Source organism: Hemicordylus capensis, chromosome 2, assembly GCF_027244095.1.
Source record: "Hemicordylus capensis ecotype Gifberg chromosome 2, rHemCap1.1.pri, whole genome shotgun sequence".
In the NCBI taxonomy this organism is placed as follows: Eukaryota; Metazoa; Chordata; class Lepidosauria; order Squamata; family Cordylidae; genus Hemicordylus; species Hemicordylus capensis.
The window spans coordinates 233,135,509-233,159,805 of NC_069658.1; the positions used below are offsets into that span (position 1 = coordinate 233,135,509).

At 47.4% G+C, this 24,297-nt stretch overlaps 1 protein-coding gene across 1 annotated transcript in view; it reads left to right on the forward strand.

Moving 5' to 3' along the window:
- LOC128342028 (zinc finger protein 420-like) overlaps positions 1-17,336 on the forward strand; it is a 30,026-nt gene extending 12,690 nt beyond the window's left edge. The window contains exon 8 of the mRNA XM_053288840.1: positions 14,727-17,336. Coding sequence (XP_053144815.1) covers positions 14,727-16,017 — 1,291 coding nt within the window. The 3' untranslated portion in view covers positions 16,018-17,336. The remainder of the gene's footprint in view (positions 1-14,726) is intronic.
- The last annotated feature ends 6,961 nt before the right edge of the window (positions 17,337-24,297 follow it).

Genomic DNA, 24,297 nt, shown 5'->3' on the forward strand with positions numbered 1-24,297 from the left:
CAACAGAGTTCTATGCTGTGATCTCCTCCAGAGCTCTTGTTCCCTTTTCCAGTTCCTCCTCCCCTTTCTGTTCTTAGCCTTTCACTTCACCTTCTTCTTCCTGCCTCCCACCTTCATTTCAGCTTCTGACCTTGGCATTCAAGGCAGGCTCACGCCTTGAGTTGTGTGTTACCCCCGCTTTGCCTCCAGTGCACCCTAGGTATGGACAAAGGCAACTTAATAAACAAGAAGGAATCTGGACAGGAGAGGAAAGATGTGGAAAAGTTGGGCTGTGGAAAGAGGTTCAGCTTCAGGATGCTTCTTTCTACTCCTTGTTGGACCTCCACAGAGCGGAATGTAGGACCTGCCTTATTCCACATCAAGCCATTGGTCCATTTAGGTCTTTATTGTCTAGGTTGACTGGCAGGGACCTTCCATGGTTTTAGACAGAGATTGAGCCGGGTCTCACAATCAGTGAGACCTGGTTTTGGAGAGTGCGTGGGGAGAGCGGGCTAAGCCCGCTCTCCCTGCACACGAGCAGGGAGGGAGCCCTGGGCGGCCTGTACTTCCCAAGTCTTACCTGAAGAAGCTTCTGCATGCAAAGCAGATGCTTTGTGAGGGAGCTGCGGCCACATCCCTGGCACAGAAATAGATCTGTCAAGCACAAAATGGGAGGAGACCTGGTCTTGTGGTAGCAAGCATGCATTGTCTTCTTTTGTTAAGCAGGGTCTGCCTTGGTTTGCATTTGAATGGGTGACAATGTGTGAGCACTGTAAGATATTCTTTTTAGGGCAGGCCTGCTCAACTTTGCCCCCCCCCCAAGCTATTTTGGGACTACAACTCCCATAATCCCAGCCACAGTGGCCAATAGCCAGGGATAATGGGAGTTGTAGGCCAACATCTGCAGGAGGGCCGAAGTTGAGTAGGCCTACCTTAGGGGATGGGGCTGCTTTGGGAAGAGCACCTGCCTGCTTCCATGCAGAAGGTTCCAGGTTCCCTCCCTGGCATCTCCAAGACAGGACTGAGAGAGACTCCTGCCTGCAACCCAGGAGAAGCTACTGCTTTTCTGAGTAGACAGTACTGAGTTAGAATGATCAATGTTCCGACTCAGTATAGGACAGCTTCCTATTAAGTTGCACATGGCTTCATGGGGCACACACTGTGCAGGCCTGGGCTAAAGTCACTGGCTGTATTTTGTAAGGAAAGAGAGAGGAAGGAAAGAACTGCTTCCTACTCTCATCCATTCATGGTTTGGGAAAGTCTGGAAGGGTCTGGATATGGCCTAGCTCAGGGGTAGAAAGATTGGTGCAGGGAACAAGAACGGAACTGGGCTATAATTTTCTTCCTCTCCCTGTTCATTCATTCCATGGTAAAGGCTGGATGGGTCTGGTGAATGCTGAATGAGGGTCTAGGGGCAGGGCTGCTCAACTTCAGCCCTCCTGCAGATGTCGGCCTACAACTCCCATAATCGCTGGCTATTGGCCACTGTGGCTGGGGATTTTGGGAGTTGTAGTTCAAAAACAGCTGAGGGGCCTAAGTTGAGCAGCCTGGTCTAGGGGAATATAAAGAAGGAATTGCCCCCTGGAGGACTGGGAGGAGAGCTGATCTTGTGGTAGCAAGCATGGGTTGTCCCATTTGCTAAGCAGGGTCTAGCCTGGTTTGCATTTGAATGGGAGATGTGTGAGTACTGTATGATATTCCCCTCAGGGGATGGAGCCGCTCTGGGAAGAGCACCTGCATGCTTGCATGCAGAAGGTTTCAAGTTCCTCCCTGGCATCTACAGGATTAGGTGGCTGAGAAAGACTCTTGCCTGCAACCTTGGAGAAGCTAGTCTGTGTAGACCAGGCCTGTTCAACTTCAGCCCTCCTGCAGATGTTGGCCTACAACTCCCATAATCCCTGGTTATTGGCCACTGTGGCAAGGGATTATGGGAGTTGTAGTCCAAAAGCAGCTGGAGGGGGGCAAAGTTGAGCAGGCCTGGTGTAAACAATACTAAGCTAGATGGACCCATGGTCTGACTCAGTATGGCAGCTTCCTATGTTGGTGTGGAGAAATTTCCCAAGAAGACAAATAAGATGAGTGGCAGAGTCCTAGTGAAAGAGCCAAAGAAAGTCTTGCAGCCTTGCATGCCCAAGGGGTCCATCCCGGCCATCGCCCACCAGAAGGGTTTGAAAAGCCAGGCATAGAGAGGTCGTTCTCTCTCTCCTCTGAAGATCCCGCAACAGCTCATGGTGGCAAGCCAAGGTGGACCACCAGCCTGACTCAGGCTTCCTAAGTCTGTATGTAACTCTGACCGCGGTCCCAGCAAGTTAATGAAGGAGGGAACTGAGGGAAAAGGCTCTTACTGTGAAATTGTGGGTTAGAGGACAGCAAGGAAGACACTTGGTCTTTGTCGGTCATATGAAGCAAACCCATCAGAAAATGAATGCCGCACATACCCATTGTGTTTATGATGCAGTATGTAAGCTTTTGAGTTATGCAGATTTCTTCCTCAGTTGACATGTAGCCTCTTTCACTTCTATATTACACCTCCTTAGACAGCTCTCTTTATTAAATGAATCTTCTGCTCGTATATTTTAAAGTTCTTTATTTTGAGCATCTGATCCTTTCTGATGAGTTGGTTATTCATGTTAATAAATATTTGAAATGCAGTTCCCAGGAGTTTCTGGTTGGTTTGTTTTTTAAATCCTGTGATTAAGTCATGAACTGATTTATCTCTATTTAATCCTGAGAGATGGCAGCACAGAGATTTCTTTCCCCCTCCTAATGCTGTTCCCCAGAAACTGGTATTTTTGGTCAAACTGGAGATAAGATCATATCTTGTATGGAACAGGGAAAAGTTAAATTATCATATTTTCCTTTGCATTTTTTGTTGTAATTTTTTTTAAAATTGTAATTTAACCCCATTTGTTTGCCAAGTTTCCCAGTATGGAGTTTTTAATTTTGGATTTTTAATAATAATAATAATAATAATAATAATAATAATAATAATAATAATAATAATTTGATTTCTATACCGCCCTTCCAAAAATGGCTCAGGGCGGTTTACAAAGAGAAATAACAAATAAGATGGCTCCCAGTCCCCAAAGGGCTCACATTCTAAAAAGAAACATAAGACACACACCAGCAACAGTCACTGGAGAGATTCTATGCTGGGGGTGGATAGGGCCAGTTACTCTCCCCCTGCTAAATAAAGAGAATCACCACGGTAAAAGGTGCCTCTTTGCCCAGTTAGCAGGGGTGGTTTTTTAAAAGTGTAAACTTAACATGTTCATGTTCAGTGTCTCATGAGACAAGAGCTGGACTTGGGCAAGTGAGCATGAATTGTCCCCTTGTCTAAGCAGGGTCTGCCTCGGTTTGCATTTGGATGGCAGACTACATGTGAACATAGCAAGATAGGGGATGGGGCCATAGCTTAGTGGCAGAGCATCTGCATGCAGAAAGTCTTAGGTTCACTCACTGGCATCTCTGTGTAGGGCTGGGAGAGATTCCTGCCTGAGATGATGGAGAACCATTGCCTCATCAGACACTTGAGTTAACTCAGCAGTCATGGGATAAGGCGACAAGTACATGTGTGGATTACTAACTGGTTGAAAGACAGGAAACAGAGGGTAGGTATAAATGGAGAATTTTCACAATGGAGGGTAGTAAGAAGTGGGGTCCCCCAGGGTTCTATACTGGGACTGGTGCTTTTTAATTTATTCATAAATGATCTAGATGCAGGGGTAAGCAGCAAGGTGGCCAAATTTTCAGATGATACCAAACTCTTTAGGGTAGTGAAATCCAAAACTGATTGTGAGGAGCTCCAAAAGGATCTCTCCAAACTGGGGGAGTGGGCGACAAAGTGGCAAGTGTGGTTCAATGTTGGCAAGTGCAAAGTGATGCACATTGCGACAAAGAACCCCAACTGCAAGTTTATGCTGATGGAATCTGAGCTGTCGGTGACTGACCAGGAGAAGGATCTTGGGATCATGGTGGACAGTTCGTTGAACGTGTTGACTCAATGTGCAGCAGCTGTGAAAAAGGCCAATTCCATGCTAGGGATCATTAGGAAGGGGATTGAAAATAAAACGGCTAATATTATAATGTCCTTATACAGAACTATGGTGCGACCACACTTGGAGTACTGCGTACAATTCTGGTCACCACATCTAAAAAAGGACATTGTAGAACTGGAAAAGGTGTAGAAGAGGGCAAGCAAGATGACCAGGGGCCTAGAGCACCTTTCTTATGAGGCTAGGCTACAACACCTGGGCTATTTAGTTTAGAAAAAAGACAACTGCAGGGAGACATGATAGAGGTCTATAAAATCATGCATGGTGTGGAGAAAGTGAATATAGAGAAATTCTTCTCCCTCTCACATAACACTAGAACCAGGGGTCATCCAATGAAACTGATTGCCAGGAAATCTAGGACCAACAAACAGAAATACTTGTTCACACAACACATAATCAATTTGTGGAATTATCTGCCACACGATGTGGTGACAGTCAACAACCTGGATGGCTTTAAGAGGGGTTTGGATAATTTCATGGAGGAGAGGTCTATCATTGGCTAAGAGTTGGAGGGCTATAGGCCACCTCCAGCCTCAAAGGCAGGATGCCTCTGAGTACCAGCTGCAGGGTAGTAACAGCAGGAGAGCATGCGCTCAACTGCTGCCTGATCCAGCAGGGCTGTTCTTATATTCTTATTTATTTAGATTTCTATACCGCCCTTCCAAAAATGGCTCAAGGCGCTTTACACAGAAAAATAATACATAAATAAGATGGATCCCTGTCCCCAAAGGGCTCACAATCTAAAAAGATTATTTAATCCAAGATTCCCGGGGAATGCCAAACTGCATGCATAGCTGACCATCCAGCCCAGACATCTGCATCGCCTCCGTCAAGGACTAGGGTGCTGGTTGCGTTTGGTTCCCAAGTCAGCCTGCCCCCTCTCATGCCAGAAAGGGTTCTCTTGGACAGTGGAAAGAGATCCAAGACAACCTCCGGGAGGAGAAGGAGCAGGATGCGGCACTTCAGAACCAACCTTCCCATCCTGGAGACTCCTCTCTAAACAAAAATAACTATTCACCAGATCCCAGAAGCCACTCATCTATCACAGTCTTTTTGCCTCTCTCCTATTACCATCAAGCTCCCTCTTTACCAGTTGCAGGGGAGCAACAGCAAGAGGCGAGCGCATGCCTTCTCCTCTTGCCCATGGGCTTCTCGGAGGCACTTGGTGGGTCACCGTAGGAAACAGAATGCTGGACTGGATCTGGATCGGCCCTGGGCCTGATCCAGCAGGGCTCTTCTTATGCTCTTAACCCTGAGATGCCTCTCAAAAGAATGTCAAAGGGAACATAGGAGGAAGCTGCCTTATAACAAATCAGACCCTTGGTCCAGCTAGCTCATTATTGTCTACAGTCTGCACACTGACTGGCAGCGCCTCTCTAAAGTTTAAGGCAGGAGGCTTTCCATCCCAGCCCAGTGTGGAGATGCTGCCAGGTACTGAACCTGGGTCCTTCAGCAGGCAGGCACAGCAGCAGATGCTCTACTTCTGAGCTACATCCCCATCTCCATGAGTAAAGAGACTGAACGGGCTACACACTAATTTGCCGCCCAGAGAACAATCTGTTACGAGGTGGCTAACAAATAATAATTTATGTTTATTATTTTGTTTTACGAGACTCACGGTATCAAAACAGGATTTCAACTGGAGGGAGGATGCCTCTGAAAGTGCTTAAGTGACATGACTGTATTTTATACAACACCCCCCCACACACACACATACACACAATTTCATGTTCCTTCCTTGCACACATGAGACTCCCCTTATCTCAAAGCATTCATCGGATCCCTCCTCCTCCTGCAAAGAAGCTTCTAAAAAGCGCACGCGGGAGGGGAAGGAGCGTGGGTGGCCTGAGAATACCCCGGCCGTGCTTTTTAGATTCCCAACCTTGAGCCAAGGGGAATGATGGGAGTTGTAGTCCCACATCAGCTGGGAACCCAAGGTTGGGAACTCCCGATCTACTGGACATTGTGGGGGGAAAGATCTAAAAGCCTTTTTGACAAAAATGCTGGCGTCGCATTCCTTTTTTCGCTTGAAGGGCCAGGGAAAGAAAGAGGCACGTTTGTTCCCCTTTTTGCTGCTGATTCAATCAGGGTTAGGGTTAAAGTCAGCGAGGGTCGGTTCCTAGAGGGGCCTCTTATCAGGCGGGGCCGGGAATCCTTAGTCGCTCACGCCCCGCCCACCCAGTCCTGCGTCCTCCAGAAGATCAGCAGCATCTTTGCAGGGGTCTGGTGGGTCCGTTGCAGACGGGGAGTTCCGCAGGCGGAAGGAGAGGGTGGGTGCATTGCTGGGAATGCCAGGCAAGGAGATCAGTTTGTGGAAGAGCCCTATAAAATGCAGACGTGTTGGAATCGGGTTATCATAAATGGGTCCCCAACCATGCAAAATGGGGTGTTTCCAGTCCAGTCTCCTTATGCATGGGAATGGGGCCGTAACTCAGTGATAGTAGACCATAGCTAGGGTTCCCTCTAACAGACATTCCCAAATGTTTTTGACTACAACTCCAATCACCCCAAACAAAGGCTATTGCAGCTGGGGATGCTGGGAGTTGCAGTCAGCAGTATCTGGGAATCCTTGTTAGTGGGAACGCTGACCATAGCCTGGACATTTTAACTTCTTTACTTAATTTGGTTAATTGTATTAGTTTTATTTTACGTTGGATCTATTTTATTGTTGTGAGCTGCCCTGAGCAGTTTTGTACTGCAGGGGCAGGGTATAGATATTTTAAATAATTAAAGAAAAATATGCTTTGCACACTGAAGGGCCCAGGTTCAAGCCCTGACACCATCTCCCTGTGCCTGGGAGCACCTGGAGGAGAGCTGGTCTTGTGGTAGCAAGCATGAATTGTCCCCTTTGCTAAACAGAGTCCACCTTGGTTGCATTTGAATGAGAGACTACATGTGTGAACACTGTAAGATGTTCCCTTTAAGGAATGAGGCCACTTTGGGAAGAGCATTTAGGCTCCCAGTTCCCTCCCTGGCACCTCCAAGATAAGGCTGGGAGAGACTCCTGCCTGCAACCTTGGAGAAGCCTCTGCCAGTCTGTGTAGAGAATACTGAACTGGAAGATATGATCTGACTCATCATAAAGCAGATTCCTATGTTCCTAGGGCTGGGAAAGACTCCTACCTGAAACCCTGGAGAGTCTTGGCCTCTCAATACAATAATGCTGCATTATTTCTGTCCCAAGATTTTGGAGAGAAGCTGCCTGGCAAAGCAGTCTTGTATAACCCAAGGTGTCCGAAAAGTGTGACTCAATATAAGAAGCTTTTGGCTGAATTCGGCATAAGCCCCCATATTTCTCAATTTCAGGGAAAGAGCATAGCTTAGTATAGCGCCTGCTTTTAGTGTAATAGATACAGTTCTTGGCATCTTCTAAGAAACTCAGGTTGCAGGGCTGAGAAGGGTCCTCATCTCTGCCTGATGCCCTGCAGAACTTTTCCTATGGTTTGCTGTTTCTTTAAAAACCTTTACTTTAACTTTTAAAAAAGTTTCTGAGTGAGGGAAATGCTTCTGAGTGAGGGAATTGTGAAAATGTTTCAGTCTGTGGCTCTCTCCGATTCTTTACGATGTGTTTTTCTTTCTTTTTCTCAGGGAGAAACTGAGTTTTGAGTGTGGATTATATGCTTGCCTGAAAATTACAATAATTTCCAATGTGACCAATAAAGGATCGTTGCCTTGTGAGATTAGGCTGTGGCCTCCTCACGCTCCTTGCCCAGGCAATTAAAATAGCATTAAAGTGAAGAAATATTTTGGCCGTGTTGAGGGCTTCATCTGCTAATATATGCCCTGCTACCAGAGCAAAGAAACATCTTTTTAAAGTGGTGATTCTCTTTAGCAGGGGGAGAGCAACTGGCCCTATCCATCCATCCCCAGCACAGCATCCCTCATGTTTCTTTTTTAGATTGTGAGCTCTTTGGGGACAGGGAGCCATTTTATCTATTTATTTATATCTATGTAAACCGCTTTGGGAACTTTTGTTGAAAAGTGATATATAAATATTTGTTGTTTGACTGAGTACAGAGAGAAAATGGATTTGCAAAGCCCAGCCAGTCACGAATCAGGGCATGGAACAGAAAAAGGTCCACAAGTCATCCAGTCTGGGAGTGACAGAGACCTCTGGGAAAGAACTGTGCAGGAGATGCTGGACGAGGACACCACCAGCTCAGCTGCAAAGCGCCAGAGACTCAGGCAGTTCTGCTACCAGGAGGCTGAGGGGCCCCGGGAGATTTGCAGCCGAATTCACAGACTTTGCCGTCAGTGGCTGAAGCCAGAAAAGCACACAAAGATGCAGATCCTGGACTTGGTGATCCTGGAGCAGTTCCTGACTGTCCTGCCCCCAGAGATGGAGAGCTGGGTCAGAGAGTGTGGAGTGGAGACCAGTTCCCAGGCGGTGGCCCTGGCAGAAGGTTTCCTCCTGAGCCAGGCAGAGGCCAAGCGGCAGGAAGAGCAGCAGGTGAGAGTGCTTGATCCAGGTATTTCCCAGGTTTGAGAATATGTGGCACAGTGCTCTAAAACAGGTTCTCAGTGTTGGATCCCCAGATGTTATTGGACTTCAACTCCCATAATCCCTCACCAAAAGCCTTTGAGGCTTTTATCATGGGTCTAATAACATCTGGGGACCCACGCTGAGGATCCCTGCTCTAAAAAATCCCCACTAGGTAATAGGACTCTAGCAAGTTGGAAGAGGAGGACTTGAACAAGAAGAATGGGGAATTTATCAGCTAGAACAGTGGTTCTTCACATGGAGTCTGACAGATGTTGCTGAACTACAACTCCCAGCATTCCCAGCCATAATAAATTGTGGCTGAAGATGCTGGAAGTTGCCGTCCAGCAACATCTGGTGGACCCCATGTGAAGAATACACTGACCTAGAAAGATTATCACAAAGTCTTCTACTTCTCAGGGAGATAGAAATCTAAAATTCTTCTCAGCGATTTCATAGCTTTTTGTTTCTGAGGAAGAAGGGCTTTGAGAGAGAGCTGGGATTGAACACATTTCTCTCCACAAAAAATACCTAGAAAACATTTTTAGAAGTTCTATATGAAGTAAAACCAAAGTTAGAGCAGGGACTCCTGTCTTGGTTGCTAAGTATTGTTTTTTCCTCATAATGCTTAGCCAAAGGCTCAGGTAGCACTTGCATGTCTGTCAACTATCTGCATCCCCAAGCTAACTTGGCAAAGAGGCACCTTTTAATGTGGTGATTCTCTTTATTTAGCAGGGGGAGAGTAACTGGCCCTAACAACCCCCGGCACAGTACCTCCAGTGACTGTTGCTGGTGTCTATCTTATGTTTCTTTTTAGATTGTGAGCCCTTTGGGGACAGGGATCCATCTTATTTATATATTATTTCTCTGTGTAAACCGCCCTGAGCCATTTTTGGAAGGGCGGTATAGAAACTGAATTAATAATAATAATAATAATGATGATGATGATGATGTCTGTTAACTATTTGAGATTACAAACATTCCACCCCATTGGCTAACATGGGGGGCCGTTTGGGGATTCCCGGGATCCACTGCAGCATTTCTTGGCAGCTCCACCCTTATATCTTTGTAATCACTGCCCTGAGATGATTTGTACACAAGATGTGGGGCAGAAGCTTCCGTAAAATAAACAAACCCATTCCTTTCTTAATCCCTCTGATTTGTTTGTTTGTTGGTCTTGTTTCAGGCAGAGAGGATGTTAGCGAAAGTGGTTGCTGATCTCCTGAAAAAAGAGAAGTCTCTGTCAGACACCAGGCAGCTGTTCAGAGGGATTGCAGGGGAGGGTGATGGAGGCACCACCTTGCTGGGTAAGGAGGAATGGGGTGTCTTTCAACTGAGCGGCTTTTATGTTCTTGTTAAAATAAAGTAAAGTAAAGTGTGCCGTGGAGTCGGTGTTGACTCCTGGCGCCCACAGAGCCCTGTGGTTGTCTTTGGTAGAATACATGAGGGGTTTACCATTGCCATCTCCTGCGCAGTAAGAGATGATGCCTTTCAGCATCTTCCTGTATTGCTGCTGCCTGATATAGGACTTTCCCATAGTCTGGGAAACATACCAGCGGGGATTCGAACTGGCAACCTCTGGCTTGCTAAACAAGTCATGTCCTGTTACCATGCACATTATATTATATTATTATTATTTCTTGTTTACACAGTCAGACAGGTGTTATTGACTGGTTTGTTTTATCCAGACATCGAGTCCTTCCCAAGGACCTGGGATGGCTGGATTTTATTATCAATGTTCTTGCTGTTATTATAGATATCGTCGCATAATATAGGCTGTTCCAAGTAAAGCTGCTTTTTCTGCCTCAGCCTTTCAATTTCAATTTGTAGATCTTTGTATTTTGTGATTTTTTTCTATTTCTTCTTCTATTTCTTTTTCTTCTATTCTGCTATCCTCTGGTATCGCTATGTCGATTATTTTAACTTGTTTTTCCTTCTTCTCAACTACAGTTATATCTGGTGTATTGTGTGGCAGATGTTTGTCTCTTTGTAGTTGGAAGTCCCATAATATTTTTGCATCTTCATTTTTTACCACTTTTTCAATTTTATGGTCCCACCAATGTTTGACTACAGGTAGCTTGTATTTTTTGCAGATGTTCCAGTGTATCATCCCTGCTACCTTGTCATGCCTTTGTTTGTGGTCAGTCTGTGCGCTCTTTTTACAACAGCTGATTAGGTGGTCCACAGTTTCATCTGCTTCTTTACAAAGGCGGCACTTGCTGTTTGTTGTGGATTTTTCTACTTTTGCTCTTATTGCATTCGTTGTTGTTGTTGTTATTAATTCAATTTCTATACCGCCCTTCCAAAAATGGCTCAGGGCAGTTTACACAAAGAAATAATTAATAAATAAGATGGATCCCTGTCCCCAAGGGGCTCACAATCTAAAAGAAACATGAGATAGACACCAGCCACAGTCACTGGAGGTACTGTGCTGGGGGTGGATAGGGCCAGTTACTCTCCCCCTGCTAAATAAGGAGAATCACCAGATTAAAAGGTGCCTCTTTGCCAAGTTAGCAGGGTTCTATGAGTCTCGGGGTCTTTTAGACATTCGGGATGCACATCTTGTAAGGGAGGGTTGTAAATCAAATTGCAGAGGTTGGCTCTCGAATTAGTTTGGTATTGAGAAGAATTTCAAAAGGTAGCAATGTGTTGGTGCATCAGTAAAGGGTAATCTTTCAAACAAAGCTGTAAAGCAGAGGTTAAAGCCACGGAGTGCTGGAGCTGCTAAATAAAGTCAAACCAAAAAAGGCAAAAGGTAGACTTGCATGAATCTTCCCATCATGGAGATCAAGAGCCCTTTCTCACCGTCAGGAGAGCAGGATCACAGGGGCGAGGGGAGGAAGCCTTGAAATGCTTACCTCCCCTGCAGACGATCTCCTTTGCCATTGCTGAGCAGTGGGTGGTGTGCCCAGATGCCTGCCTGCTGTTCCCGGCAGCACAGAGGTTTGAACTCCCATGATGTACCACGTGAGTTTGCGGTGCGTTGTGGGCAGTCTCTAGGCAACCAGCTGGGCGGCTGCTCTTGTGTTGGTGCCGTGTGAAGCTGCGTGGCACCGACACAATCAGCCTGATTCCTGGGTGCCCTCGCACCCAAAACCCGGGCTAAGCAGCAGGCTTTGCTGCTGAGTGGATTTGCTGCGCCGCCGGGGGAGCCATGCGGCACCCAGCAATTCACACGCACCAGCAAAACTGGGCTGGCCTTCCTTAGCCCGGTTTTGCCTGCACATGTGAATAGCCCCAGTGAATGAAAGACGGCTGAAGAATCCAGCTGACGTTGAAAAGGGCCAAAGAACTTCAGGGAAGGGATTTCCCGGGGATTTCCCAGACAGCAAATTTACTTTGGAGTTCCCCAGGAGTGTTGGGTGTGTGCATTCGCACATCGGGGGGATTAACCTCGTAGTCACTCCGAGGTGTCGGGGAACAATCCATACATGATTCGGGTTTCCCTCCGTGCAATGGAATTTAGCCCGAATTATCCCCGGGCAAAAAAGTTCCACTTTCTGTGGCGGCTTTTTGGGAGACTTTGAAGTATCACCTTGGATGGCTTTAAACAGGGATGATGATGATGATGATGATGATGATGATGATTTACATTTATATCCCGCTCTCCAGGGCGTTGTAGTACATACTTGAGTTTCTCCTCAGAACAACCCTGTGAGGTAGGTTGGGCTGAGAGAGAAGTAACTGGCCCAGAGTCACCCAGCAAGTCTCATGGCTGAATGGGGATTTGAACTCGGGTCTCCCTGGTCCTAGTCCAGCACTCTAACCACTAGACCACACTGGCTCACCACGCTGGCTTAGACAAATTGATGGAGGACAAGTCCACTAGCCTACTGCTTTTGTTGGCTATATGATAGCACCAGGTTCAGAGGCAAGTTGCTTCCAAATACCAATTGCAGGGGATCAGTGGTAGGAGAGGGGGCCTGCCTTCCTCTCCTGCTTGTTGGCTTCCCAGAGGCATCTGGTGGGCCTCTGTGGAAAACAGGTTGCCGGGCTAGATAGGCCTTGGGCCCAGTCTAGCAAGGCTTTTGTTATGTAAAAGTGATTTAGAGATGGACGGATTTCACCAGTGGCGGAGGGAGGCCAGTGGCAGCCCTCCTCGCCCCGCCCCCTGCGTCTGACATCAGACGCAGGGAGCATTTAGCCATACCCCCTGCGTCTGACATCAGACCAGGTGGGGTGTGGTTTAGCTCCCGAACAGGGCTGCTCAGCCCCGTTCGGGAGTTAAATCTGCCAATGCTGTGTTTGCAAAGTGGCCAGACTCTCCTTTCCTTAAAGGCAGGGAGAGTCTCTCTGGCCACGCTGCAAATGCAGTGCTGGCCGATTTACAACCCACCCCCCACCCCTGTCTGATGTCAGACACGGGCAGCATGTCAGGGCTATGAGGCGCGGCCCCTGTGGGGCAGTGCCCCGGGTTCTTGGAACCCTATTGCTCAATGGTGGCTCCGCCCCTGGATTTCACGCAAGGCACTGAAATGTAAATGCAGATAATGCACAAAACTCTTTCCCTCCTCATTTGTTTCCCTCACAGGCAGTGAAATGACCCTGGAGATCCCTTCTAGGCCTTCTCCTCTTGGTTGTGGATTGGAAAGGGTTCCTGTGCGGTCACTGGATCAGGTAGGAGAAGAGCCTTTGGGGAGAGAGGAGGCCTCACTTCTCTCTGCATGAAAGAACCTCTCTCTTTCCCCTTCCTTCCATCAAAGGTGCCCACTAGCACTAGGCAGACTTTGAATGCCATCGAGGAAGCTGTGGGTGCTATAGAAGAACCCACACCTTGTTCACAACACTCAGGCAGATAACTTGTTTTCCTTCCCCCTTTCAGGGTCTGGTGTCCTTTGAGGAGGTGGCTGTGTGTTTCTCCGAGGAGGAGTGGGCTCTGCTGGATCCAGGCCAAAGGGCTCTGCACAGGGAAGTCATGGAGGAGACCTCTGGGCATCTGGCCTCGCTGGGTAAGGCTCCCTCTTTCTCCTGGTTGATGGATGTGGCATACAGGAACCGCTGCTTTTGCTGGTCTGTATCAGTACATTTTGGGGATGTCATGGAGGACATCAGTGGTTGGTTCATATGCTTTGAATACTTATTAAAAGAGTTGAATCAAATTAAATAAGGAAAGATCAGCTGATTTATTTTCATCATCCAGGACACCCCTGCTAACTGGGCAAAGAGGCACCTTTTACCGTGGTGATTCTCTTTATTGAGCAGGGGGAGAGTAACTGGCCCTATCCACCTCCAGCACAACACCCCTTCAGTGAATGTTGCTGGAGTCTATCTTATGTTTCTTTTTAGAATGTGAGCCCTTTGGGGACAGCGTTCCATCTTATTTGTTTGTTATTTCTCTGTGTAAACCGCCCTGAGCCATTTTTGGGAGGGCGGTGTAGAAATCGAATTATTATTATTATTATTATTATTATTATTATTGTTGTTGTTGTTGTTGTTGTTGTTGTTGTTGTTGTTAGTGGTGTGTTAGTTTGGATGGCTTTGAGTGGGGCTTAGACCAGGGTTTCTTAACCTTGGGCCCCCAGATGTTGTTGGACTACAACTCCCATCATCCCCAGACATGGCCTTTGTGGCTGAGGATGATGGGAGTTGTAGTCCAACAACATCTGGGGGCCCAAGGTTAAGAAACCCTGGCTTAGACAAATTCATGGAGGACAAGTCTATCAATGGCTACTCGTCCTGTTGCCTATTGACTACTTTCCCTGCAACTAATTCCACGCCTCTGAATACCAGTTGCAGGGCAGTAGCCATGGGAGAGAGGCCCTGCCTTCATCTCTTGCTTGTGGGCTTCCCAGAGGCATCTGATGGGCCACTGTGGGAAACAAGATGCTGAACGCAGGGCTGTTCTTATGACACCTCAACGAAGTATTTTCTGTGGTTTAGTGTACTGAGCAGTTAATTGGACTTTATTCCCTGATCGGAGACTCTGTTCCTCTTTCACCAACTTTCTTTATTCCTGCAGGTGATAGGAAAGAGAGGGAGAGGGAGAAATTGGGTGAAGCATTGAGAAGGGAAACTGAAGAAAATGAGAAGAGGAAGAAGATCACTGGAGTAGATTTTCATGCAAATCTGGTCCAGGTAGGATTTCACAAAGGAGACAAAAGGAGTAAGATCCCTCAACATAACATCTTCACGAATAAATCACATCTTAGCAAATATAAGAGAAGCCACTCAGGAGAAGAAACATATCAGTGTGGGGAAAGTTTCAGTCAGAGCTCAAGCTTTAATGATCACAAAAATATCCACAAAGAAGAAAAACCATTTACCTGCTCAGTGTGTGGAAAGAGCTTCCGTTACAAGAGTAGCCTTACTTCCCATCAAAGAATCCACACAGGAGAGAAACCATATCAATGCTCAGAATGTGGAAAGAGCTTTAGCCAGAGTTCAAGTCTTATTTACCACCAAAGAGTCCACACAGGAGAGAAACCATATCTGTGTTTGGATTGTGGAAAGAGCTTCAGTCAGAAGATAAGCCTTACATGCCATCAAAGAATCCACACAGGAGAGAAACCATATCAGTGCTTGGAGTGTGGGAAGAGCTTCAGCCGCATTGATACCCTTCGTTCCCATCGAAGAATCCACACAGGAATGAAGCCGTATCAATGCTTGGAGTGTGGAAGGAGCTTCAGTCAGAAGATAAACTTTACTTGCCATCAAAGACTCCACACAGGAATGAAACCATATCAATGCTTGGAGTGTGGCAAGAGTTTCAATCAGAAGATACACCTTACTTGCCATCAAAGAGGTCACACAGGAGAGAAACCATATCAGTGTTTGGAGTGTGGAAAGAACTTCATCCGCATTGAAACCTTTAGTTCCCATCAAAGAATCCACACAGGAATGAAACCATATCAATGCTCGGAGTGCGGTAAGAGCTTCACTCATAGTTCAACCTTTTATTCCCATCAAAGAGTCCACACAGGAGAGAAACCACATCAATGCTTGGAGTGTGGAAAGAGCTTCGGCCGCATCAGTAACCTTATTTGCCATCAAAAACTCCATGCAGAACAGTTGCCATTTAACTGCTCAGAGTGCGGAAAGGGCTTCAGTCGGAACGATAAGCTTATTTGCCATCAAAAACTCCACAGCGGAGAGAAACCGTTTACATGTTCAGTGTGTGGGAAAGGCTTCACCCAGAGGTCAAGCCTTAGTGCCCATCAAAGGATCCACACAGGAGAGAAACCATACCAATGCTCAGTATGCAGAAAGAGCTTCCGTTACAACCATAACCTTACTTCCCATCAGAGAGTCCACACAGGAGAGAAACCATATATCTGCACAGAGTGTGGGAAGAGCTTCAGCCACAACAGAAGCCTTACTTGCCATCAAAGAATCCACACCGGAGAGAAGCCGTTTGAATGCTCCAAGTGTGGGAAGTGCTTCAGCCAGAGAGTAAGCCTGATTCGCCATCAAGGAGTTCACATGACGGCATCCTCTGAATCGCAGAAATATGTAGAATGCAAAAAGAATTTGGGATGGAGCAAAGATCTAGGGATGGATGGATAAGTCTTCCATTCATTGGCTGCTTTGCACAAAAATTGGTGATTTCTTTCATCTACGTGAAACTGCTGGGGAAGTCACCTAGGAGTTTGGCACTGAGTGTCACCAATGCTCTAGTCACACAGAACTTCAAAGATAGGCTCATAGGCCTTATACCAAGTCAGACCCTTGGCCCCTCTAGCTCAATATTGTCTACACCTTCATCTTCAACCCTTCTGCAGATGTTGGCCTACAACTCCCATAATCCCTGGCTATTGGCCACTGTGGCCAGTGGCACACCTCGGTCATTTTGGAGCCCAAACCTGAAGGACTTCAGAGGCCCCTCCCCCATTGCAAGCCCCCTCCCCCTTAATTTTTTAAAATAGAATCTGCAGCCGCTGCCCCGCAGCGCCAGTCTTTGCGATTTCACAGCCAGGGGTGGGGAGTGAACCAAGCAGGCCTCCCTCGTGGTGGTGGTGGTGGTGGTGGGTGCAGCAGCTGGGGGACTGTCCGTCTGGGTGTGCCTGCACAGTGGGAGTGTCGAGCGTTGCAAGCCCATAACGGGGATGAAATTACCATTCTCCCACCTGCTTATAGAAAAGAAACAAGAGTTTGTTTAAAGCATGCCCTCAGCTCTTGCCTGTGGGCTTCTCAAAGGCATCTGTTGGGCCGCTGTGTGAAACAGGAAGCTGGATTGGATGGGCCTTGGGCCTGATCCAGCAGGGCTGTTCTTATGTACAGAGGTGGGTAGCCAAGGTGGTGAGGGCTATGGAAACAAGTCCTGTGGGGAATGGTTGAAGGATCTGAGAATGTTTAGCCTGAAGAAGAGGAGAATAAAGGGAGAGATTTGAGCCATCTTCTGATATCTGATGGGTGGGTTCACACTTAATGTTGCATCTGAGAGTGGCACAAACTCCCATAACCCCAGAAACATGCCCTCTCCCATCTCCACACCTGTGCCTGCTTCCTTTATAGGATATGAGATTCTGAGATTGGCCGTGACTTCTGAACCCAGCCATCTCAGCTTATCCTAACTTACTTGCTCCTGGGAACCCAAGATCTGAAACATTAACTAAGATGCAAGGTTAATCTGCAGGGCAAAGGTGTTTATTCCTAGTGCCCCTGAAGTTTCTCTGCCACCACCCATTTCCTAATGGCCTGTCCATCATGCAAGTGTATGGCCGTTACGAGACAACGAATAACATCTGTGTGAAATATGCCATTAAAGACCACCGTTCTTTGACGTCCAAAGGCAATGTTTTACAATTGTTAGTTTGTAAAAGAGGGTATTTGTCTTTCTTGCCTCATCTTGCATATTTTTTTCATGTAAAAAGATAGAAAACGGAGAGCTCTGCTTGTTTTTGCCACATGCATGGATACTTGTTTAAAGAAATGAACCATCAGAATTTAATGTGCCATATAATTGATAACAGGAGGAAACCAGATGCACTGGTTGATATACTGTATGCTGTTATGCACATGCACATGTTATGTGGCCTGTAATGTTTGCGCAGTTGCACAAGAGCTTTGTTGTACGAGCGCAACAATTGAACACAAGGAGTTGCACAGCAATGAGGAATGAGGAGATTGGCAGGTTACCTGAGAGAGCGCCTGGCCCTTGCCCCGTATGTCCTATCTTGGACTGTAAGGCCTTTGGGGTCCCTGCTCCAGATACCCCTACCAAATGTGGTGAGATGGGTGGCTCCTACAGAGAGGGCCTTTTTGGTGGTGGCATCCTGTCTATGGAATAGCCTCCACAGTGAGGCTCACCTGGCGATGTCATTCTTGCCAGCGTGCCTTCTGCAACCTCAAAATGCTGCATGCTAACCTGGGGTTCCAGTTGTGTGGAAATAGGGGCCCACATCCTGCTCTGCTCTCCTTGCTTTACAAATGCCATCTTTGTGCACGTGTACCAAGAGTGAGCATCCATGCAGCTCCGTGACCTCCTTGCATGTGCACAACTTTGCGGAACAAACAGAGAGTTCGGATGTCAGCCATTGTGTGTCAGGTACCGCACAGAGATCTGCAAAGGGTTGTGGTTTTTTTGCATTTATATTCTCTCCCCACCCCCCACTTCCTCTAAAGAGTTTGTGTATAGGGTTTTGTCCTCACTGGTGAGCCTGAGAGGGATCAATAGACCCACAGTCACCCAGTGAACATTATGGCCAAGTGAGGATTTGAACCCAGGTCTCCTCACTTCTAGTATAACACTAGTATAGCATACTCTATTACATATGTCTGTGTCTGTCTCCATACATGTTGTTACAAATCCAGATAGACAGACCCCTACCACTGATCCCTCTAACAGAGGTACCCAGATGTTCACTACAACTCCCAGCATCCCCAGTTGCAGTGGCCTTCTGGCTGGGAATTCTGGGAGTTGTAGTCAACAACATCTGGGCATCCCTGTTAGAGGGAACACTGGACCCCACCATCAGGGATCGCCCAAGCTAGTGTGGTGGCTGTGGTGAGGTACCAAATGCTGCCCTTACCCAAGGCCCCCTGCTCTTTTACAAGCAGAGGGAGTGCCAGAGAGGAGGGAAGTTTTCCATCGGCATCCTCTTCTCCTCATGCTTCTTGCACACTTTGTAAGGAGAGGCATTCCTTGCAAAGTTTGCAAGAATCAGATCAGTGCTGACAGCCTGCTCTGCTGGTGGTAGTTGGTTGGTGCCCCAATAATCAGCTGCCTGAGGGCACCACCTCGCCTCATGAAAGGGTCGCCCCTGATTGTGATGCCCAAAGGCAGAATGCAGATGAGGATATAGGTAGAAGCAGGAACAGCTACCTCGGCCTCTTTCTTGCTCATCCACAGTCTCCTACTCTGTTCCGGGACCTGGTTATTTCATGAATTAAATGCCTTTTAAAAAGTTAAAAGGCTCTTGAACCACAATTAATGGAAGCAGTTGATCTTCAGGTGTTGCTATTTCCCTCGTTCTGTCTCGTCTCTATAGAGCAGGGATTCTCAATGTTGGGTTCCTACATGTTATTGGACTTCAACTCCCATAATCCCCAACCAAAGGCCACTGGGGCTGGGGATTATGGGAGTTGAAGTCCAATAACAGCTGGGGACCCAATGTTGAGAATCACTGCTATAGAGCAGGGGAGACCATTCTTTTGATTCCATGAGGTATCACTTGAAATCTCTCTGGCAGACTATTCAAAATAAATCCAGCAATTGCTTCATCTGGTAATCTCTCGTTTTCTTGTGAACATCTTGTAATGTCTAGGATTTGATTAACATGCTCAGTTGAATTCTGCCCTCCTCCAAGTTTCATATTACTCAGCCTGACTATCGGATCAATAATTGGACTAACAATCAGATTGTCAGACCAATTGTGTGGGTCTGGCAATCAGATCAACGCTAGTATTAGTTGTCTTTCTAGCATACAGGCATTTTAAAGTCTCCCATGGCTCCTTAGCTATCCTGGTCTTTCTCAAATGCACAGTGATTTAGACACCCATGTGCAAGCAGATGAATCCATAGACTTTTCTGTTTTTGGGCACCCAGTGCGGCTTGTTCTCCAGTTGCTTCAGGCATGTCCTCTTGCAGGACACTCTCCAGTTCCTGAGCCATGAGAAATGACTCCATCCTTACTGGTTTCAAAATTAAATCCATCCAGCCTCAGGATTGCAGACTGTCCCTTGTGCTGCAGTCTCCATGGCAAAAAAAAAAAGTCCCCTGCCATTTCTCTGTAACTCCTTTCCAATCAAGCAGGCTTTCCACTTATTTTCTGTGCCTCTTTGTGTTCTCTGGGCTAACTGGACCCATAACCCTGTTAGAGAGTTTGGAGGGGAGGTTTCTACATCTGCCTCAGCTACAGCAGAAGTGTGCAGGTAAGGGGAGCACTAATAATATTGTCTGGAGACGTAAAGTTAAGTTCCAAATAAAGTAGTTTATTTAGGAATTCCATCAGGCAGGGGCGTACAAGGTTGGAGGGGGGCCAGAGACAAGATTTAAAAATGGGCACCTTGCTGATACACACACACACACAATATTTATATAGTGCACTCACACTCACATCCCCATTATGAATACGGTGAATATCTAGTTCACATTGAATCTAGTTTCTTTACTCTCTGCTCCTGCTGATCTCCAAGAGACTGAACATAATTCATAGGGGATGCAACATGGGCGGGTGGGGAGTCATGTGATGTGCCTCTGGGGGGGCCCCTCGAGGCAGTGGGGCCCCAAGACGACTGCCTCCCCTTGCATAATGGTAGTTATGCCTCTGCCATCAGGGAGATAGAGAAGACCTACATGCCTGGTCGCTAGCTGCATACAGGAAGAGAGGAAGGGAGAAAGAAAAGAAGGAAGTCTATCTCAGGTGAGATAATTGAACCTGAGTGTCTAACAGGGGAATCAGAGTAGAGAAAGCATGATCAGAGAGAGAATGCCCTTACTGGCTATCTCTATCCCTAATGGTCAATGGGGTTGCTGGTGCTCAGAGTCAAGGCCATCTGGAGCTGCATCTTGGGGTGTCGCTATAATTGAGCGCATGGGCCCGGGGGCCCCAGATCCACCCCTCCCTGTTTTCTTCCTTATTTCCCTGACTCAGAGGGGCCTCTGGGGAGAGGGGCTAACATGGGCCCCATCTCCCCTAGCTACTCCCCTGCCAACAGTAAATAGGGTCATCCCTTTCTTTACCCCAGGCAGAAAAGTTTCTTGAGCACCCATGCTCCTCCTTAAAATGCAGCATCTATTAATGGATCCAGTATTCCAAATGAGGTCTAACCAAAGCAGAATAGAGTAGAGCTGTTGCCTCTCATGCTCTGGATTCTATGCATCTAAGACTGCATTCACTTTCTTTTGCAGCTGCATCACACCGCTAGCTCATATTCAGCTTCCCCACTAAGACGCCAAGGTGTGGCTGTTGGGGTGCAGTATGGCTGTCAGGGTGAGTGTGGCTGTGTCCCTTGCTGCCCCTGGGGCAGGTTGTAGAAGAAGCCCCCCCACTCCCAATTTTGGTGGTGCCTGTAGTGCTGCCAAAAAAGGAGGTTGCCCCACAAACCCTATTTTGCAATAGGCCCCCAAACCCCTTCAACCGGCAGGGATGTGCACGGAAGCACGGATGTGTGGTTCGATGCTGGCAGGGGTGCCACTTTAAGGGTGGGGGAGGATGCACTCACCCGTCCCGCTGCTTTCCCCCCACCGCACGCGCACCCAGTACTTCCAGCTGAGGACAGGGAAGGGGCAGCAGGGAGTAACGCTGCCGCCCCCGAAGGTTTTTACCAGGAAGGAGCACTGGCAGGGGGAAAGCAGCGGGAGGGGTGAGTGAACTCTCTCCCGCCCTTAACGTGGCACCCCCACCAGTGCAGAACTTCAAACCAGCCCCTGTGTTCGAACCTGTTCAGAGACCCATAAGAGGGCCTCCAAACAGGTTCAGGCACATCCCTATCAACCGGTCCTGTAGTAACCTGCCACCCATAATGGCTACCGCACTTCACCTCATGAAAGGACCACCCCTGTCGATCTGGACTAAGCAGCAAGGTTGTTGAAGAAAGGCTTAAGTAATCGATGTGCCTGCAGAGAGATGTTCTTTCCTCTCCTCTACCTACTGCTGCTCTTACAGCCCACCCTCTGATCTGGCTCTTTCAAAACTATTTTATGGACCAGATGATTTTCTGCACAGGCACGAGGAACAGGTGAGCTGCATGTCACACAGAGATGTGCTTTCCCCAGGTCATTTGAGCTGGGGAGGGATGGCAAGATGGATTCCTGGGTGCCTTCAGCGTTAGTCTAATGCCTGCCCACAGCATCTCCCCGCCCCCACCCCTCACAGGACAGCCCTGGGTTGGAGGAACCTGTCCAAGCGGGAGGGGAGACTCGATGTTGGTCTGTAGCCAGCTTCTCACAGGATCAAAAGGGAGAAGTTTATGGAGTAGACCAATGGAAGGACCCGTGGCTTGAACCGGAGTAGGAGGCCATCACCCGCCACTGCCAGGAAGCCTCCAACATGTCGTCAGAGTCTAGAGCAAAACGACAACAAATATCTCTCCACTCCCAGCTCAAATGCATTCATGGCTTACTTACTGATGTACAAGATGAGCCCAGCCACCAGCAGGACAGCAGCCACAGCCCCCAAAAGGCCCCCATGAGATGCCACACTGAGGCTGGAATGGGGAAAAGGCAACATGATTCATGGAATCGGAGAGTGTTAGAGCTGGAAGGGAGTTTGGAGGACTTCTAGTCCAACCCTTCCCCAGCCAGAGCAGGAAACGGCTTCAGCATCCCTGCCAGATAGGTGTGCAACCTCTCTTTGAGAACCTCCATTGATGGGAGAGAGCTGGTTTGTGGTAGCAAGCATGAATTGCCCCCTTTGCTCAGCCAGGTCTGCCTTGGTTTGCATTTGGATGGGAGAACACATGTGAATGCAGCCAGATATTCCCCTTAGAGGATGGGGCCACCATAGCTCAGTAGATGAGCATCTGCATGTTTGCCTGCAGAAGGTCCCAGGTTCACTCCCTGGCATCTCCAGGTAGGGCTGGGAGAGACTCCTGCCTGCAACCTTGGAGAAGCCGCTGCCAGTCTGTAGACAAAACTGAGCTAAATGGACCAATGGTCTAACTCGGTATAAGGCAGCTTCTTATATTCCTAAGGAGAGCTCCAACGTGGCAGGAGAGACTGTTCCACTGTCAAGCGGGTCTTGCAGTAAGGAGGTTTCTCTATTGATTAGCTCAGGGTTTCTTAATCTTGGGCCCCCAGATGTTGTTGGACTACAACTCCCAGAATCCCCAGTCACAAAGGCCATGTCTGGGGATGATGAGAGTTGTAGTCCAACAACATCTGGGGGCCCAAGGTTAAGAAACTCTGGCTTAGCTTGAATCTACTTCCTTGATTTCCAACTCCTTGATTCTCATCCTGCCTTCAGGAGTAACAGAAAACAAGCCCACTTCTTCTATGTGGACCAATACCCTCCAGGTATTTGAAAGCAGCTTTTAGATCTCCCCTCGTCTTCTCTTAGCTAGGCTAGACTTATCCAGCTCCTTCAATTGTTCCTCGCAAGACTTGGTTTCCAGACACTCCATCACCCTGGTTGCCCTCTCTGAACCCATTCCTTAAACTGCAGGCAGGGCACACTTGGGTAGTTTTAGTGTCCAGAAATGAAGAGCTTTGGAGCCCCCACCACTCCCATCCCTGAGTTTTAAAAAAGTTAAAGGTGTGTTTATAAAGGTTTTTTTTAAAGTGAATTTTTTTTAAAGGCCATTGTGCATGCACAAATGGCCTCTGCATGGCCCTGGGCCATGGTACGCCTAGGATAAATACATATATGGATAGTTTATTAACACAAATGTCACAGGAGCTTCCGTTAGAATGGATCAGAGCAGAAAATCCAGTGAATTAAAAACATGTCTGATCAGCTTAAGAAGCTGCAAAATTGAGAGCAAGCAGCATGTATGGTACCGGAGGAAGAATTTTGTGTAGGTCAAAAAGCTCGCATACTGCATCACAGACACAATGGGCATAAGAACCATAGTTTACCTGGCTGCTGTTTAATTGATAGGAATGGCAAACATAAAAAAAACATTCCCCTCACTCTTGCTCTTCTCTCACCAATGACTTCCCACTCAATAACTTCTTCACTCAATCCTCTCCTCTGCTAACTTTCTAGGACTCAGCATTGAGTTACAGGTGGCCTTCGGAAGCGGCCTTTGACTGAACCAGCCTCCTGGGGCCCATCTTGGCTCGTATTATTTATTCCCAACAGCTCTCCAGCCTCTTGCGAAGGGAAATAAAGGCCTTTGCCAGCCCAGCTTTTGAGATCCTTGTGAGCGATGATGCCAGGGAGGTCAGAGACGTAAGTTTTGGGCGGTATAAAAATATGTTAAATAAATAGAATAGAACAGAATAAAACTCTTGAGCATGCAAAAGCAGCGCTCGAGCCCTGAATGTTGACTCCTTCGAGGAGCCTCTACCACCCATCTCATTTCCTGCCAGAATTCCACCCTCCACCCACCGCAACTAATGTTCCCTCTCATTTTTCCCCACCCGTGTGTGGAATGTGTTTTGTTCTGTGTAGCAGTATCACGACAGTGTGCACACATGTCCATGATCTGCTACTACGGATAAAGGGACACATACAAAGCGTATATGTTACCATAAATATGGAAGAATAAAGAGTATTTTACAGTTTCCTTTCTTCCATTTCACAGGTTCAAGTACAGTTTAGCCAAGTAACTAAAGGTGAAAAGGACAGATGCAATCCTAAAACACATAACTTGAGTTGTCAAAATAAAAGAACGCTGACTGCATGTTTTACACGTAACTCAGCAAGCAGAGAGAGACACACGAACACTTTTCCCAGGCAC